The sequence below is a fragment of the Dendropsophus ebraccatus genome, chromosome 6 (genome assembly GCF_027789765.1).
Source record: "Dendropsophus ebraccatus isolate aDenEbr1 chromosome 6, aDenEbr1.pat, whole genome shotgun sequence".
NCBI classification, from domain to species: Eukaryota; Metazoa; Chordata; class Amphibia; order Anura; family Hylidae; genus Dendropsophus; species Dendropsophus ebraccatus.
Window position 1 is genome coordinate 146152191 of NC_091459.1, and position 20399 is coordinate 146172589.

At 46.4% G+C, this 20399-nt stretch overlaps 1 protein-coding gene across 1 annotated transcript in view; it reads left to right on the forward strand.

Moving 5' to 3' along the window:
• The first annotated feature begins 341 nt into the window (after positions 1–341).
• KCNK3 (potassium two pore domain channel subfamily K member 3) overlaps positions 342–20399 on the forward strand; it is a 53848-nt gene continuing 33790 nt past the window's right edge. Inside the window, exon 1 of the mRNA XM_069973175.1 lies at positions 342–733. Within this exon, the coding sequence (XP_069829276.1) occupies positions 451–733 (283 nt within the window). The 5' untranslated portion in view covers positions 342–450. The remainder of the gene's footprint in view (positions 734–20399) is intronic.

Sequence of the window (20399 nt, forward strand, 5' to 3'; positions counted from 1 at the left end):
CTCCCCCGGTCCCCCCGGTCAGTGTGGTTGTCACTCTCCCCCCTCCCCCGGTCAGTGTGGTTGTCACTCTCCCCCCTCCCCTGGTCAGTGTGGTTGTCACTCTCCCCCCTCCCCTGGTCAGTGTGGTTGTCACTCTCCCCCCTCCCCTGGTCAGTGTGGTTGTCACTCTCCCCCGGTCCCCCCCGGTCAGTGTGGTTGTCACTCTCCCCCCTCCCCCGGTCCCCCCGGTGAGTGTGGTTGTCACTCGCCCCCTCCCCTCACAGCGCACTGCCTTATATGGCCGGGGCTGGCGGTGCCGGAGCCTCCTCAGGGTGGTGCTGAAGGGACAGCTCCCCGGAGCCGCCGTACACACAGCGCAGTCGGTCCCTCATGGAGTCGGGGGGCAGCCATGAGCTGTCCGCCAGCCGCCGCCGCAGCCCCTGAGCCGCCCCCCGGAGCCCCCGCAGCACCATGAAGCGGCAGAACGTGCGGACCCTGGCCCTCATCATCTGCACCTTCACCTACCTGCTGGTGGGCGCCGCCGTCTTCGATGTCCTGGAGTCGGATGAGGAGACAACTGAGAGGAAGAAGCTGGAGGACAAGAGGGCAGAGCTGCGGGCCAAGTATAACCTGACCGAGGAAAACTACCGCCAGCTCGAGTGGGTCGTGCTCAAACTCAAGCCGCACAAGGCGGGGGTGCAGTGGACCTTCGCGGGATCCTTCTACTTCGCCATCACTGTGATCACCACCATAGGTAGGAGCGCCGCTCCGGAGGCAACACACTGCTGCGCTTCTTACAGCAGGAGATACAGTGGGGGATACGGGGTGGGGGATATAATGGGGGATACGGGGTGTGGGATATAATGTATGGTACGGTGTGTGGGATATAACGTATGGTACGGTGTGTGGGATATAATGTATGGTACGGTGTGTGGGATATAATGTATGGTACGGTGTGTGGGATATAATGTATGGTACGGTGTGTGGGATATAATGTATGGTACGGTGTGTGGGATATACTATACAGGCTGCGCTGTCCTGGGAGTCGCTGCTGTGGGGTGAAGGATTTCTAGGTCCTGTGCAGGAAGCGCTGACACTGAAGAGGTTACAGATACAGCAAGTTATAACTCCTAAATGTGAGGATGGAGATAGATAAACAGCAGAATGGAGTGCCAGCAATAGGGACTGGATCCACGTCCCCTCCTCAATATAAGTAAGAAGTTGCAGCACATCCAAAATCGTGAAAAAACTGGTGGTGGTTTTTTTTTAAATCATTAGCAATCATTTTCATAACACCACCAGTTTTTTCACGATTTTGGATGTGCTGCAACTTCTTACTTATATTACTTAGATAAATAGATAGATAGGAGATAGATAGGAGATAGATAGGAGATAGATAGATAGATAGATAGATAGATAGATAGATAGATAGATAGGAGATAGATAGATAGGAGATAGATAGATAGGAGATAGATAGATAGGAGATAGATAGGAGATAGATAGATAGGAGATAGATAGGAGATAGATAGATAGATAGATAGATAGATAGATAGATAGATAGATAGATAGGAGATAGATAGGAGATAGATAGATAGGAGATAGATAGATAGATAGATAGATAGGAGATAGATAGATAGATAGATAGATAGATAGATAGATAGATAGATGATAGATAGATAGGAGATAGATAGGAGATAGATAGGAGATAGATAGATAGATGATAGATAGATAGGAGATAGATAGGAGATAGATAGATAGATAGGAGATAGATAGATAGGAGATAGATAGATAGATAGATAGATAGATAGGAGATAGATAGATAGATAGGGAAATAGAGGAGATAGATAGGAGATAGATAGAAGATAGATAGATAGATAGATAGATAGATAGATAGATAGATAGATAGATAGGAGATAGATAGGAGATAGATAGATAGATGATAGATAGATAGATAGGAGATAGATGGATAGATAAATAGATAGATAATAGATAGATAGGAGATAGATAGATAGATAGATAGATAGGAGATAGATGGATAGATAGATAGATAGATAGATAGGAGAGAGATAGATAGGAGATAGATAGATAGATAGATAGATAGGAGATAGATGGATAGATAGATAGATAGATAGGAGAGAGATAGATAGGAGATAGATGGATAGATAGATAGATAGATAGGAGATAGATAGATAGATAGATAGGAGATAGATAGATAGATAGGAGATAGATAGATACTCTGGGGGTCTCAGGGGTTACATGGTGCAGCGCCCCCTATGGTCCTCCAGTCTGGGGGTCTCAGGGGTTACATGGTGCAGCACCCCCTATGGTCCTCCAGTCTGGGGGTCTCAGGGGTTACATGGTGCAGCGCCCCCTATGGTCCTCCAGTCTGGGGGTCTCAGGGATTACATGGTGCAGCGCCCCCTATGGTCCTCCAGTCTGGGGGTCTCAGGGGTTACATGGTGCAGCGCCCCCTATGGTCCTCCAGTCTGGGGGTCTCAGGGGTTACATGGTGCAGCGCCCCCTATGGTCCTCCAGTCTGGGGGTCTCAGGGGTTACATGGTGCAGCGCCCCCTATGGTCCTCCAGTCTGGGGGTCTCAGGGGTTACATGGTGCAGCGCCCCCTATGGTCCTTCAGTCTGGGAGTCTCAGGGGTTACATGGTGCAGCGCCCCCTATGGTCCTCCAGTCTGGGGGTCTCAGGGGTTACATGGTGCAGCGCCCCCTATGGTCCTCCAGTCTGGGGGTCTCAGGGGTTACATGGTGCAGCGCCCCCTATGGTCCTCCAGTCTGGGGGTCTCAGGGGTTACATGGTGCAGCGCCCCCTATGGTCCTCCAGTCTGGGGGTCTCAGGGGTTACATCATGTCACGTTACATAATAAGTGCGGATCCCGGAATATTCTGCAGGAATACGAGGGCTTCTATATTTAGCGGTGTTTCTCTCACCTCTCGGTACTATGTAACACATTAGCAGGGTAGGGGGGTCTCAGGGAGGGGCTGCCGGGCCCCGTGTGAGGAGAGGGCGAAAAATAGAGACAGCCAACTGTCACATCCCAGGGCGACTGCTACACACAATGTGTGACATCTATTCTGAGACACAGGAGGAGACACAGCCTGACCCCAGAGCAGGGAGGGAGCTACAACAGGAGCCCTGAGATGGTGACCAGAGGGGGCGCTGCCTGCACCCCACCCCACCAGGGGACACTTATTATACCAGGGTCTTCTGGGGCAAAAATCCCTCCGCAGGTACCAAGGCCCAGGTGTGACCAACACCTCTATAACCACTATAGCTACACTACCTGCTGAGAGAGAGAGAGAGAGAGAGAGAGAGAGAGAGATGGATGGATAGGAGATAGATAGATAGATAGATAGATAGATAGATAGATAGATAGATAGGAGATAGGAGATAGATAGGAGATAGATAGATAGGAGAGAGATAGATAGATAGATAGATAGGAGATAGATAGATAGATAGGAGATAGATAGGAGATAGATAGATAGATAGATAGATAGATAGATAGATAGATAGGAGATAGATAGATAGATAGATAGATAGATAGATAGATAGATAGATAGGAGATAGATAGATAGATAGATAGGAGATAGATAGGAGATAGATAGATAGATAGATGATAGATAGGAGATAGATAGATAGATAGATAGATAGATAGATAGGAGATAGATAGATAGATAGATAGATAGGAGATAGATAGATAGATAGATAGATAGATAGATAGATAGGAGATAGATAGATAGATAGATAGATAGATAGATAGATGATAGATAGGAGATAGATAGATAGATAGATAGATAGATAGATAGATAGATAGATAGGAGATAGATAGGAGATAGATAGATAGATAGATAGATAGGAGATAGATAGATAGATAGATAGATAGGAGATAGATAGATAGGAGATAGATAGATAGAACACTTGGACATTTGGCCCATTCTCCTGTGGTCACTATGTTGCTGAACCTCAGACCCCGATATCTGGCGTGATAATAATTCAGCAGCACTTTATACACTCCATCTGCTACCTCAAATCATCCTCCTCTACCGCTTCTTGGAAGATGTTATATAGGAGCTGTAGGTGTTATGGAGGAGATGTAGATGTTATGGAGGAAATGTAGATGTTATGGAGGAGATGTAGGTGTTATGGAGGAGATGTAGATGTTATGGAGGAGATGTAGATGTTATGGAGGAGATGTAGATGTAGAAGTTATGGAGGAGATGTAGATGTTATGGAGGAAATGTAGATGTTATGGAGGAGATGTAGATGTTATGGAGGAGATGTAGATGTTATGGAGGAAATGTAGATGTTATGGAGGAGATGTAGATGTTATGGAGGAGATGTAGATGTAGAAGTTATGGAGGAGATGTAGATGTTATGGAGGAGCTGTAGATGTTATGGAGGAGATGTAGATGTTATGGAGGAGATGTAGATGTTATGGAGGAGATGTAGATGTTATGGAGGAAATGTAGATGTTATGGAGGAGATGTAGATGTTATGGAGGAGATGTAGATGTTATGGAGGAGATGTAGATGTTATGGAGGAAATGTAGATGTTATGGAGGAGATGTAGGTGTTATGGAGGAGATGTAGGTGTTATGGAGGAAATGTAGATGTTATGGAGGAGATGTAGATGTTATGGAGGAGATGTAGATGTTATGGAGGAGATGTAGATGTTATGGAGGAGATGGAGATGTTATGGAGGAGATGTAGATGTTATGGAGGAGCTGTAGATGTAGATGTTATGAAGGAGATGTAGATGTTATGGAGGAGATGTAGGTGTTATGGAGGAGCTGTAGATGTTATGGAGGAGATGTAGATGTTATGGAGGAGATGTAGATGTTATGGAGGAGATGTAGATGTTATGGAGGAGATGTAGATGTTATGGAGGAGATGTAGATGTTATGGAGGAGATGTAGATGTTATGGAGGAGATGTAGATGTTATGGAGGAGATGTAGGTGTTATGGAGGAGATGTAGATGTTATGGAGGAGATGTAGATGTAGATGTTATGGAGAAGCTGTAGATGTTATGGAGGAGATGTAGATGTTATGGAGGAGATGTAGATGTTATGGAGGAGCTGTAGATGTTATGGAGGAGATGTAGATGTTATGGAGAAGATGTAGATGTTATGGAGGAGATGGAGATGTAGATGTTATGGAGGAGATGTAGATGTTATAGAGGAGATGTAGATGTTATGAAGGAGATGTAGATGTTATGGAGGAGATGGAGATGTAGATGTTATGGAGGAGATGGAGATGTAGATGTTATGGAGAAGCTGTAGATGTAGATGTTATGGAGGAGATGTAGATGTAGATGTTATGGAGGAGATGTAGATGTTATGGAGGAGATGTAGATGTTATGGAGGAGATGTAGATGTTATGGAGGAGATGTAGATGTTATGGAGGAGCTGTAGATGTTATGGAGGAGCTGTAGATGTTATGGAGGAGCTGTAGGTGTTATGGAGGAGATGGAGATGTTATGGAGGAGCTGTAGATGTTATGGAGGAGATGTAGATGTTATGGAGGAGATGTAGATGTTATGGAGGAGCTGTAGGTGTTATGGAGGAGATGGAGATGTTATGGAGGAGATGTAGATGTTATGGAGGAGATGTAGATGTTATGGAGGAGATGTAGATGTTATGGAGGAGATGTAGATGTTATGGAGGAGATGTAGATGTTATGGAGGAGATGTAGATGTTATGGAGGAGATGTAGATGTTATGGAGGAGATGTAGACGTATTTTATATTAGGGAAGAAACTAAACACAAGAACAAGCAAACACAGTCTCAGATTAGTTGGGGGAAAGATCTGAAACCAAACAAAATTTTTACTTTTCTGAAAGAATAGTAGATGCTTGGAACAAACTTCCAGCAGATGTGGTTGGTAAATAAGTAAATGTAAGGGCGGAGTGGGTAGACCAAGTGGAAAGTTTCCAATGACTTTCTTCTCTTTCTGATGATGACATTCTTCAGTAATTGTGTTGATTGATGTTACATTGATTTTGTCTCCATCAATGACTGGGGATGGCAGCAGCTTACCTTATGCTTTTATTACTCCCTCCTGTGTGTTCAGAGCTGCTTTAGGACAAGAGATTGTTTTCTGCCAGTGCTGGGGCCATAAGAGGGTGGAAATTGTTCTTGAGCAACAATGTAAACTGATGCCAGCATCGATGCATGGAGCCAAGGGAACAAGACCTATCTATGTGTTGGCAGATGATTGCAGGCAGAGTGTCAATCCTTCTATCAGCTTATGTAGAAATAAAATGTGTGGTTGCAAGGGGGCAAGCTGCTTCTTTGGTATGAAGGGTGGAAAGGCTGACACCAACATTTATCTGCGGTGGATATTGCCATGGCTGTGATCTGAGGCCTGAGGCTGGAGCATCCCCCACCCATCCAGTATGGACTTGGTAGAAGCACCAGGTCCAGGAGATGTGTTTTTGTAGTTAATGTAAGGCTAGAACCAGGGGAGGAACCAGGCTCTCTACCCATAATATATCTAAGGCATTGTTCCCCATCCTGTTACTACTCCATCTGTTGCAAAAATAAAGTTCCTAAAAACTTAGCATGTAGTCATGAGTAGAAACCAAAAGTCATGGTGATGCATCAGTCTTATGTGGAGACACAGCCTGAGCCCTTGTGTTGCCTCCACTTACTAGAACATTCTGGGCTACTGCACGCTCCCCCTCTTCTGATCCTTCTGATTAAATAAATGTGAAGTGACCGGAGTGCACCAGTTGTGTGGGCCCCTGGGCTCCATTCATTCTCTTTAAGAACATTGCAGAGTACTGCGTTCATTTGGAAATCCTGATCCACTAGTTATCCCTATCCTGTGGAATGCAAATATACCTTAAGAGCGCCATACTTGTTTAGATGGGTATATATGCAGTGGACTGGACAATAGTTTAGGCCACGTGTTTCCATCTGTATAAGACTGATGGGTGATCATGGCTTTGGTTGTCACTTTTGGCTACATCCATATTTTTTATCAGCCTTTCTTCTTCCTCCTCGTCTCCAGTGTAGGGGATAACCTCCCGATGTAAGAATACCTCCTTTTAGATAATATTGGGTTGTGTGAACCCAATGCCCCCTATAATTGCCACCTTCTCCTGGAGGAGGTAGATCCACCATCACTTGACCTTGTACCTTTAGCTAAAGTAGATGAATATTTAGAAGGTATCTGACCATCCATACACAGCAATATCTACAGAGAATTAATGAGAGTCCAATAAGCATCTGATGTCGGTCCGTATAGAAATGGAATTACAGCGAGCGATTAGCGAATAGTTAACGATGATTTTGGTGTCAGCCCCAAACGAATGATGAACGATTTCTCCTTGGTCGTTTGATTGTTGGCTGCATTAACACAAAACAATTATCCTTTAATGTCAAACGATTTAACAATAATTCACACGATAATTGTTCTGTGTAATCGGTCCCTTAGTGGTTCAGGAAGTGCTGACTTTGCCTGCAGCGCCACCACAGGAAACATCAACAATTACACAGTGTCCTTGCCCATCAATAGGTGTAATGCAGTACGGGACAGGTGACTCTCTTAGTAACCTCTCTGCCATCGTCGGACCACAATTCTCCCTCCTATATACAGCGTCTGCTGAAATTTTCTTAGATATCTGGCAACTACTTTCTCTGTAGACGTTGACACGCAGGCTTTATGGAGGGACCCGGGGTGATAACTGCTGCCCCAGCTTACAGTCTCCGGGCTCCCAGCCCAGACCTCCTGTCCACCCCCAGCCCCCAGACCACATCCAGCCTCCAGACCCCCAGTCACCCAGTCCACATGCAGCATTGAGACCTCCAGTCCTCCCCCTGTCCCCAGACCCCCAGTCCCCATACTCCCAGTCCACATCCAGCATCGAGACCTCCAGCCCCAGACCCCCAGTTCACATGTAGCCTCCAGACCCCCAGTCCTGACCCCAGGTTCTCTCCCAGTCCACATCCAGCCCCCAGATCCCTGGTCCTTTCCCAGTCCATAGACCCCCAGTCCTCCCCAGTCCAGACCCCCGGTCCTCTCCCAGTCCATAGATCCCCAGTCCAGACCCCCGGTCCTCTCCCAGTCCATAGACCCCCAGTCCTCCCCAGTCCAGACCCCCGGTCCTCTCCCAGTCCATAGATCCCCAGTCCAGACCCCCGGTCCTCTCCCAGTCCATAGACCCCCAGTCCAGACCCCCGGTCCTCTCCCAGTCCATAGACCCCCAGTCCAGACCCCCGGTCCTCTCCCAGTCCATAGACCCCCAGTCCAGACCCCCGGTCCTCTCCCAGTCCATAGACCCCCAGTCCAGACCCCCGGTCCTCTCCCAGTCCGTAGACCCCCAGTCCATAGACCCCCAGTCCTCCCCAGTCCCTCCACCACAGCTCTGTGCTATTACTCTCAGGCTTTTAGTCTTCTCAGCCACTTATTATAATGATTGGATCTCGGTAGAGACGCAGCAGAGCTGTAATAGCTGCACTCTGCTTTCCTAGAAGTCTGGATTAGATTACACCGGGCCCCAGGGGCTGCAGGTGTTACAGGATCCTTTATGATACATTCAATAGTCCAGAAAATCCATCAATTTGGAAATTCATTGCACTTGATGAGATAAATGTGGACTCTCCTATTGACTCCTTAGGGTCTGCTGTGCACATAGGGCGGCAGGAGCAGCTGCAGCTAATACCACCCCCATAGCTGCTGATGCCACCCCCATAGCTGCTGATGCCACCCCTATAGCTGCTGATGCCACCCCTATAGCTGCTGATGCCACCTCTATAGCTGCTGATGCCACCCCTATAGCTGCTGATGCCACCCCTATAGCTGCTGATGCCACCCCTATAGCTGCTGATACCACCCCTATAGCTGCTGATGCCACCCCTATAGCTGCTGATGCCACTTCTATGTCTGCTGATGCCACTTCTATAGCTGCGGATGCTACCCCTACAGTTGCTGATGCCACCTCTATAGCTGCTGATGCCACCCCCATAGCTGCTGATGCCACCTCTATAACTGCTGATGCCACCCGTATAGCTGCTGATGCCACCCCTATAGCTGCTGATGCCACCCCCATAGCTGCTGATGCCACTTCTATGGCTGCTGATGCCACCCGTATAGCTGCTGATGCCACCCCTATAGCTGCTGATGCCACTTCTATGGCTGCTGATGCCACTGGGCATCTCTCTAAGCCTTCATGCCAGGGTGATCAGTTGCTTCCGCTGCAACGCTCCTTCACCGACACATTAAAACAAACCTGAAGTGATCGATGCTGTTGGCTGTGATATGGGCAAACATTAGCGTCCGTACAATGAGCGCTGACTGCGGGATCAATAGCAATACATTATATAGATCATTGTGATAATCAGCGTCCGTCCACTGCCACCTGCCCGGGCGTCTATCACTACAGAGTCCGAGGGATGCAGCAAATCACCCCGTCCCCCCGTCATCTGACATAGTAACAGGGGTATAACTCTCACAGAACTCTCACTAAACCCCACAAGAACTAGAAAAACATGTCTGCTATATTCCAAAACAAAACAGCCCCACCACAACTGTCACAGATGGTGTGTGGTACTGCAGCTTAGTCACATTCATCGAAGCTGCAGTACCTGACCCAACCTAAGGACAGGGGTGGCGCTGTGTAAAAGAGAGCAGCCATGAGTTTATAATCCTTTTACGTACTCTTTAGCGAGTCCACCATTACTGATACTGTCCAGTCTGCTCTGTGAATTGGGTTGCACAAGGGGTGTGGTTTATTCTGATTAGTTGTGTTGGGTGGAGCCATGGGCGGGACTTAATAGTCCTGCTTTTGTCCCGAGTTTATAGCAGGTACTGTGCTTTACTTCCAGCTCTGAAGGTAGAACCTTGTCCATCAAGTTCAACCTATGACCCTACTGTGTTGATCCAGAGGAAGGCAAAACCCTTATGAGGCAGATGCCAATTGTCCCATCACAGGGAGAAAATCCCCTCCTGACTCCAATAGGACGATCAGAATAATCCCTGGATCAGCGTCCTATCTCATGTAATCTAGTGCCCATAACCTGTAATATTATATTTATCGGGAAAAGCATCCAGCTCTCCCTTATACAGTTGTGCTCAAAAGTTTACATACACAACTCCTTAGCAGTCTTGTATGAACTGTGCACTTGAGATGTCCCCGGAGTGGCTCAATGATATTTAGTGGCCACTCCAGAACCTTCACTTTGTTCTGCTGCTGCCAATGACCGTCCCACTTGACCTTGTCTTTTAGTTCATTGTCATGTTGGAACGTCCAAGTACGTCCCATGTGCAGCTTCCAGGTAGATGAATGCACATTTGCCTCCAGTATTTACTGATAACCGGCCGCATTCATCTTTCATTCACCTTTGACCACGTTTCCTGAGCCTTTGTAGCTCACACATCCCCAAAATATCAGCGATCCACCGCCGAGCTGTAAGTATGAATGGTGCTCCTTCCATCACAGGCCTTGGTGAGTTCTCTCCAAATATAACGTTTATGGTTGTGGCCAAAAAGTTTGATTTAGGTCTCATCCCTCCAAATGACCTTGTTCCAGAAGCTTTGCGGCTTGTGTCTCTGTGTTGTTTGGCGTATTGTAGGCCAGATACTTTGTGGCACTTGCGCAGTAATGGCTTTCCTCCTCCTTATTCTGCATCCTGAACCAGCCGCACCGCTAGTTTTCAGAGAGTCCGTCATTTCAGCCGATGTTATTTGTGGGTTTTTCTTTGCATCCCAAACAATTTTCCTGGGATGCAAATTTTTGTTGGTCTACCTGACTGAGGTTTGTCTTTTTACAGAGCCCCTGATTTTCCATTTCTTAATCACAGTTTGAACACTGCCGACTGGCATTATCAATTCCTTGGATATCAGAACAAAGTGAAGGTTCTGGAGTGGCCATTTTTGCTGGATAACCTATTTAAGAACTGGGGTATGTAGCTGATCAGGGTCATTTGAATAATTTTGTTTGTCATCATGATTTACATAGTAGTGTAAATGGTGTCACCCGACCACTAATTATGAGGGGGGGGGGGGAGTTTTTGTGTTATTATTCATATTCTCTGAAAAAAATTCTGCTGTGGTATGAAAACTTTTGAACACAACTGTGTAATATATATATATATTTGTATAATATGTACACAGAACACTAAAAAGGACCAATCCTGACAGTGAGAACTACTATATAGCAGTATATGTACACTGAGCAATTCTTTGCGGAATTCCACAGTAAAAAGCTTGCGGAATCCACATGGAATTACTTCCGTTTGAATGCAATATTTCTCCTTTCCATAGGGTAAAATGGGATTTCCGTCTGTCCGTGCACACAGCGAAAATTTCTGTCGGGCATCCTATCCGGAATCCATACAGAATTGCGCTGGCAGAATTCCATAAAACTGAATGGGAGCCTATTTTTCATGTGGAATTCTGCATCAATTCCGAAAGCGCCATAAAATGCGCAGAATTCTGCGTGGAATCCGTCAGCACGGAATTCCGTGAGAATTGCTCAGTGTGCATATACACTAACTTGTACAAAAGTTATGACAACAGTAAAGTAAGTTTGGGAACGCGGTCATGCGGAAACGGTAAAGCATTTGTGCCGCCCCATTGGTTTTGCCTATAATAGATTTTTTTTTTATTTGTTTTGTGCTTTTCCTTTGGAGTTTATGATTTATGACTTCTGGTAAGCGTTGAGTAATGAGGCGCGTCCTCAGCCTTTTCTATACTGGCGGTAAATGGCGTTTTTGTTTCTTTTTATATAGCCGTGTGTATCGATCAGAGCCCCGACTCTAAATGACTCGGAGCAGAACGAAGGGCAGGATATACCGACTCCATCAGATCCCGTCTCTAATGTTACGTAACAATAATCCTGTCAGAGAGAATTTGCTCAGATAGAACAATTCCAGGATGATTTAGCGCATCAGTAAGTGTACGGGCGCAGCGTCCTAATAAGCTGCTCACATTACTCACGCGGCCGCCATGGATGTGGGGCAGGGTGGGCGGCCCACGCAGCAGTGGATTTAGATTTGGGCTGACAACAATTTGTTTTGTTATTTTACTTACAGAAAATATTACGTCCGAGGTCTAAATATAAACAGAGAAACAAGAGTCCAGGGGCTGGATATGTGTATGGGTTATCCTCTATGTATCTGAGACAATACCAGGCCCTGGCCTCAGGAGGTCAATGGAGGCCGACGGAGCTGCTCCTCCCCTGCAGCTTCCATTCACTTCTGTCCATTCTTCCCTCTGCTTGCTCAGCCAATCACAGGCTGTACAGCGTCCTGTATTGGCTAGTGATTGGTCTTGGTCTTGTAAGCAGGATGAAGAGAGAAGATCAGGCACTGGAGGAAGGCGATCGGGAGAATCGGGGGAACAGGGATAGATTAGTATCTTTTTTTTCCCATTCACCCCATCCCGGCAGTATGAAATATTTTACGCTATATATATATATATATATATATATATATATATATTTATATATATAGGAATATATATCTATATATGAATCCAAATGTAATCCATGTAATTGGATCCGAAATGACCCGAAGCTCCATTCATTCTCTATGGAGCAACTGGACATAGCTAAGTACAACACTTTGCGCTTTCTGGCGGCTCCATAGGGAATGAATGGAGCTGCAGGTCACGTGCCGACCTGTAGCTCCATTTATAACACAGGAGATGGGCTGCCCATCTAGAGATCCTCAGGGGGGGCACGGAGGTCGGACCTCCCACAATCTCAGACCTGTCCCATATACTGGGGAGAGGAGACGAGTAAGTTTAAATCGGAAAACCCGATTCTACTTCTAAAATGACACCAAGGCAGAAGGGGAAGGGGTAATTCTGCTCCCAGATAACCCCTTTAAATTTACACCAGCCCTGTTGTCTCCCTAGACCTCTTAATCCCTACTGATTTATAGATTGAGATGGTGTCCTGTGGATTTCACTGAGCTTCGGTTCATTCTACTAGAATCGGCACATCCCACTGACAGTCATAATCCCCGGCTGCAGGACTGGAAATGCTCGATAATCCAACATTGTAATGAGCAGCTCAATGTCAGGAGGCTGCTGGGAAAGCTGAGCACTGCAGATGGTAGAGTTTATATTGAAGTGATGTATTCTTTCTAGTCTGACACAGTGCTCTCTGCTGCCACCTCTGTCCATGTCAGGAACTGTCCAGAGCAGCAGCAAATCCACATAGAAAACCTCTCCTGCTCTGGACAGTTCCTGACATGGACAGAGGTGGCAGCAGAGAGCACTGGAGACTGGAGAGAATACACCACTTCATGCAGGACATACAGCAGCTGATAAGTAATGGAAGACTGGAGATTTTTAAACAGAATTAAATTACAAATCTGCATAGCTTTCTGACACTAATTCATTTAAAAGAAAAATGCGGGAGTACCCCTTTAAATTCTGATGATGAATTAGAGGACGGAGTCTGTAGATTGGGAACCATGACGGGTCGTCATCCAGCGACGTGGAATCCCCCATCTGGCTGCCGGTAGTAAGGCGCATAGGAGACCTTGATAGAGAGGGTCCTGAGATGACTGACAGTAACAGCGATGCAGGGTCGCAATGCATTCTGGGTCACCACAGTCCAGTATTGACTCTTGGAGATATACTGTATATTAGGGAGGTATCCCGACTATCATATGACCAGGGCTCTGTATGCTGTATATTAGGGAGGTATCCCGACTATCATATGTCCAGGGCTCTGTATACTGTATATTAGGGAGGTATCCCGACTATCATATGACCAGGACTCTGTATACTGTATATTAGGGAGGTATCCCGACTATCATATGACCAGGGCTCTGTATACTGTATATTAGGGAGGTATCCCGACTATCATATGACCAGGGCTGTGTATATTGTATATTAGGGAGGTATCCCGACTATCATATGACCAGGGCTCTGTATACTGTATATTAGGGAGGTATCCCGACTATCATATGACCAGGGCTCTGTATACTGTATATTAGGGAGGTATCCCGACTATCATATGACCAGGGCTCTGTATACTGTATATTAGGGAGGTATCCCGACTATCATATGACCAGGGCTCTGTATACTGTATATTAGGGAGGTATCCCGACTATCATATGACCAGGGCTCTGTATACTGTATATATAGTCTTAGTCCTTGGGGATGACGCTTGTTGTGAAATCATCAGGTTTTGCCAATAAGTCTGAACATCGTGAAAAAGACAAAACCTTCGATTTACTCTGAGGTCGTCATCATTTCCATTACTATCCCGCTGAGCGATGACCCCATACAGGAGAACTCCGCCCCACGTACACAGTGACCGGGATGTTCTGGGGATGGAGTCCTGGTCACACCGAGCACACAGAGTATTATCCGGCGGGGTACAGCTAATCCACAGAGAGAGAGCAGGGGTAATAGAGATCATACAATGCTGTGTACTCTAGGATGATAGGGGATCACATCTAGAGTGCCCCCATAACAGAGCCAGCTGCAGGGCCCCCATAACAGAGCCAGCTGCAGGGCCCCCATAACAGAGACAGTCACAGAGCCCCCATAACAGAGCCAGCTGCAGGGCCCCCATAACAGAGACAGTCACAGGGCCCCCATAACAGAGACAGTCACAGGGCCCCCATAACAGAGACAGTCACAGGGCCCCCATAACAGAGACAGTCACAGTGCCCCCATAACAGAGACAGTCACAGGGCCCCCATAACAGAGACAGTCACAGGGCCCCCATAACAGAGACAGCCACAGTGCTTCCATAACAGAGACAGCTGCAGGGCCCCCATAACAGAGACAGTCACAGGGCCCCCATAACAGAGCCAGCTGCAGGGCCCCCATAACAGAGACAGTCACAGGGCCCCCATAACAGAGACAGTCACAGGGCCCCCATAACAGAGCCAGCTGCAGGGCCCCCATAACAGAGACAGTCACAGTGACCCCATAACAGAGCCAGCTGCAGGGCCCCCATAACAGAGACAGTCACAGTGCCCCCATAACAGAGACAGTCACAGTGCCCCCATAACAGAGACAGTCACAGGGCCCCCATAACAGAGACAGTCACAGGGCCCCCATAACAGAGACAGTCACAGGGCCCCCATAACAGAGACAGTCACAGGGCCCCCATAACAGAGCCAGCTGCAGGGCCCCCATAACAGAGCCAGCTGCAGGGCCCCCATAACAGAGACAGTCACAGTGACCCCATAACAGAGCCAGCTGCAGGGCCCCCATAACAGAGACAGTCACAGAGCCCCCATAACAGAGCCAGCTGCAGGGCCCCCATAACAGAGACAGTCACAGTGACCCCATAACAGAGACAGTCACAGTGACCCCATAACAGAGCCAGCTGCAGGGCCCCCATAACAGAGACAGTCACAGTGACCCCATAACAGAGCCAGCTGCAGGGCCCCCATAACAGAGCCAACCACAGTGCTCCCATAACAGAGACAGTCACAGTGCCCCCATAACAGAGACAGTCACAGTGCTCCCATAACAGAGACAGCCACAGTGCCCCCATAACGGAGACAGTCACAGGGCCCCCATAACAGAGACAGCCACAGTGCCCCCATAACAGAGACAGTCACAGTGCCCCCATAACAGAGACAGTCACAGTGCCCCCATAACAGAGACAGTCACAGTGCCCCCATAACAGAGACAGCCACAGTACCCCCATAACAGTGCCAGATACAGTGCCCCATAACAGATCATGCTAGAGTGCCCCCATAACAGACCCAACCACAGTGTCCCAATAACAGAGCCAGCTAGAGTTCTCCCATAACAGCCAAGTACAGGGCCCCCATAACAGAGCCAGCTAGAGTGCCCCCATAGCAGAGACAGCCACAGTGCCTTATAACAGAGACAGCTAGAGTGCCCCCATAACAGAGAGAGCCACACTGCACTGCCACCATACCAGCAAGGTAGAGGGCCCCCTATGTAACAAAGGCACACAGGGCCCCATCCATGTGCCAGCTGAGTGACTGTAGAAATAGGAACAAGTGCCCCCCACAGCTACTGCAGAACCTCTTTATAAACCAGAAGAGGTCTGATGATTGATCTGCTCATTGTACACATCCCAGCTCTATAGAACCTCTTTAATAAGACATGAAGCAGCTTGGGGGCCACACTGCTCCGGGGCCCCTATCTCTGGATCTCAGAGCAGGTTTCTCCTTTATATGTGCAGCTCAGACCCAGAACCAGTCAGTGATGCCGGGGTGTTATGTAATAAGACATGAAAGTCCCGCGAAGGTCCTGACCATGCGGGCTGGGGGGGATGGTGGGGCCTGTAAATCTAATGTGACTGTCCTTCTCTATCAGATTGTATCTTTGTAACACGGTTACGAGAAGTGAATTGCTCTCCTGTAATTGCTTCTTAAAATCTCTAGTTGGTTTTGATGAACGGTGCGATCGTGACGAAGAGCCGGAGTGACAGAGACACAGAGCAGGCCGCCGCCTAATGGCTCTTATATAACCACCAGGAAGGGTCCAGCTCCGCTTTATGGGCCACTCTAATGGACGGACAGATGGCCTCTTTATAATTGGTCTAAGTTTACAGCATTTACTACATCGTTGGACCAGATGGAGGACAATGAACAGCAGTGCCATGATGTATCCATCACCTCAATCATTTCTTCATAAAAATCTCATAAAATCTCAGTAAAACCTGGTCTACTAGAAGGATGGTCTTCTCAAAGATACGGCCAATATAAATGAAATGTCTGAACTAGATCAATGACCATCCAGAATCCAAAACTGGTCTATTAGAAGGATGGTCTCCTCAAAGATACGGCCAATATAAATGAAATATCTGATCTAGATCAATGACCATCTAAAATTCATATCTAAGCTTTTAGGGGTCTGGTCTTCTCAAAGATGAAGCTAATGAGAAATCTCATCTAGATCAATGACCATCAAAATCCAGTCTTCTAGAGGGGTGGTCTTCTCAAAGATTATGCCAATGAGAAATCTGATCTAGATCAATGACCACCCAAAACCGATCTTCTAGAGGAGTGTTCTTCTCAAAGATGAAGCCAGTAAAATCTGATCTAGATCAATGACCATCCAAAACCAGTCTTCAAGAGAGGTGATTAGATTAGATCAATGAGAAATCTGAGATCAAAGATTAGATCAATGAGAAATCTGATCTAGATCAATGACCATCCAAAACCAATCTTCTCAAAGATGAAGCTAGTGAAAAATCAAAGACCATCCAAAATCCCAAACTGGACTTTTAGAGGGGTGGTCTTCTCTAACCTAGGGCCAATATAAATGAAACATCTGATCTAGGTCAAAGATCATCAATATGCCGAAAACAATTTTCTGGAAGGATGGTCTCCTTAAAGATGAGGCCAATATACAATAAATGCAACATCTGATCTACATCAATGACCACCCAAAATTCAAAACTCGTCTTCTAGAGGGGTTGTCTTCTCAAAGATGAAGCCAGTGAAAAATCTGGTCTAGATCAATGACTTTCCATGATCTCAGTCAAAACTGGTCTTTTAGAAGGATGGTGTTCCCCAAATATTTCCTTCAATATTAATGATTTTTTTATGCAGGTTTAGACAAAACAACAATCCAAAATGTAAGTGAAAACTGTACATCTAAAGAAGTGTTCTTCTTAAATGAGAGAGCAAAACCCATTAAAAAATGATGTCTAGAGAAGTAACATCCTAATAGTTTAGTAAAAATGAGTCTACTACAAGGGTGGTCCCCTCAAAGTATAGGCCAATCTCAAAGAAAGTTCCAGTCTCAATCTACTACCCTCTAAAACTTACGTAAAAACTGGCTTTCTAGAGGGGTGGTCTTCTCAAAAAAGACACCAATGTCAATGGAAAATGTAATACAGATCAATGAGTACCTAAGTTGTCCAACTGGTCTGCTTGGGGGGTGGGGGGCTTTCTAAAATTAGAGGCCAATACAAGTGAAAAACAATCACAAAAACCACAGCCACCAAACAATGTTAAGAGAAACAAGTCGTCTAAAGGGTCTTCAACCACCCAAAATCACAGTGAAAACTAGATTTGCATTTCCAGGGAAATACATAGTGCTTGAAAAGAGTGCCCCTTTAACCCTTAGAGGACCGGGCCAATTGAAATTTTTGCGTTTTCGTTTTTTCTCCTTCTGCCTAGAAGGCCATAGCACTTGCATTTTTTCACCTAGAAACCCGCATGAGCCCTTATTTTTTGCGCCACTAATTGTACTTGGCAATGACAGGCTGAATTTGTTTTTTTCGTTTTTACGCCGTTTGCCCTGGGATAAAACTGGCTTGTTATGCATGTTCCTCAAGTCGTTACGATTACAATGATATGTAACATGTGTAACTTTTCTTTTATCTGATGGCCGGTAAAAAAATTCAAACCATTGTTAACAAATATACGTTCCTTAAAATCGCTCCATTCCCAGGCTTATAGCGCTTTTATCCTGTGATCTATGGGGCTGTGTGAGGTGTCATTTTTAGCGCCACGATGTGTTCTTTCTATCGGTACCTTCATTGCGCATATACGACTTTTTGATTGCTTTTTATTACAATTTTTCTGGATTTGATGCGACCAACAATGCGCAATTTAGCACTTTGGAATTTTTCGCCTAGGGGTTAACAGTGACTTCCCTTTAAGAGAAACTTTAACCCTTAATACCCTCCCTTTGGTACAGTCCCTTTAAGAGCGATGTTGGTACCGTCCCTTTAAGAGCAACTTGGGTACTGTCCCTTTAAGATAGACTTGGGTACCGTCCCTTTAAGAGCTACTTGGGAACCGTCCCTTTAAGAGCGATTTGGGTACCGTCCCTTTAAGAGCGACTACCCTTTAAGAGAGATTTGCTACACAGCTGCCTCAGCTCTGCTACATAGTGCGGGTATCGGCTCTGCTACACAGCTGGCTCAGCTCTGCTACATCACTGACTAACCTCTGCTACTTATAATGGTAAAGATCATTGCTCGGTTACCATGACAATCTTACTCATGTCAGTGAGACAAAATCGTTAAGGACCTTCCCTCTTCTACATCTTCTATTGGCCAATAGTGGACATGTGACTGTGTGGATGTTGTAGACATTGCCTGACAAGACCTTAGAGTTCCTATTGGCTGCTATATTTCAGCTATTTGCATATGGGCTGTGATTGGCTGTTGGCGGTTAGAGTGTGGCCATTATTTCCAATGGGCCATTATTTCCTATGGGAAATTAGGGGTCTTTAAATGTCAAATCCGATCGAAACCAAAAATAGATAGCACACCTGTCACCGCCGAGGGCTTCGAAATGCAGTTTGAATGGAGTCTGTGTGCAAAGGCGGGAAGAAGTGGAAGAAGAAGAATACGGATTACAATATAGGGATTTTTCAAGCACTATAATTAGTCCTTTAGTTGTTTTTCTAGAAGTAGAGGCCGCTAGCAATGAGGATCTTGGTATAGGTTAAAGTTTTTCCTGCGGAAACTGGCCTTCAGGTGGGGAGGTCATCTAACAGTAGACGCCAACCTCAATGCTACATCTGATATGGAAACAACTACAACCCAGAATCACAGAGGAGAGGTTATCTAGAGAGGTGGTCTTCTGGAAGAAGAGGCCAAAATCCACAGCGTCTGGTCTGTGTAGGTTTGGATCCTTGTAATTGTATCTGTGAACCAGGAGGCTCAGGATGAGCAGTATAATGTTAGGAGGTGGTCTATCTGTGAACCAGGAGGCTCAGGATGAGCAGTATAATGTTAGGAGGTGGTCTATCTGTGAACCAGGAGGCTCAGGATGAGCAGTATAATGTACGGAGATGGTCTATCTGTGAACCAGGAGGCTCAGGATGAGAAGTATAATGTACGGAGGTGGTCTATCTGTGAACCAGGAGCCGAGAGAGGATCTGTGGATCTGTGAGCCTGGAGCCGATTCCCCACCATCTTGTTTGCTACCAACTTTCCACTTTCGGTCTGACGTCTTCTCAAGCTCCTCAAGCTCAGCCAGATCCTGTATAGTCCATAATACCACGTCCTGGTTCTAGGTTTATCAACCTGGTTATTCATGAACCTAGAACATGAGACAGTACAGGATTCTTGGAGTTACTTCCAGTGGTTTGGGGTTGTTTGCTGTATCTGTCGTCCACCCTGGGATGATGAAGCTGTAGAACACGGCCAGTATCTGCAGAAATAAGCCGATTACCGCAGAACCGAGAGATTAGGTGGCAGAACACCGACAACCGGATAATTACAGGTGGAGGATGAATCCCGGGCAGGTGGATGGAGCCGGAAATCACAGATGGAGAAGCCGTATATAACTATACAGGGGGTCAGGAGGTATATACAGGGGGTATATACCGGGGGTCAGGAGGTATATACAGGGGGTATATACCGGGGGTCAGGAGCTATATACAGGGGGTATCTACAGGGGGTCAAGCGGTATATACAGTGGGTATATACAGGGGGTCAGGGGGTATATACCGGGGGTCAGGAGGTATATACAGGGGGTATATACAGG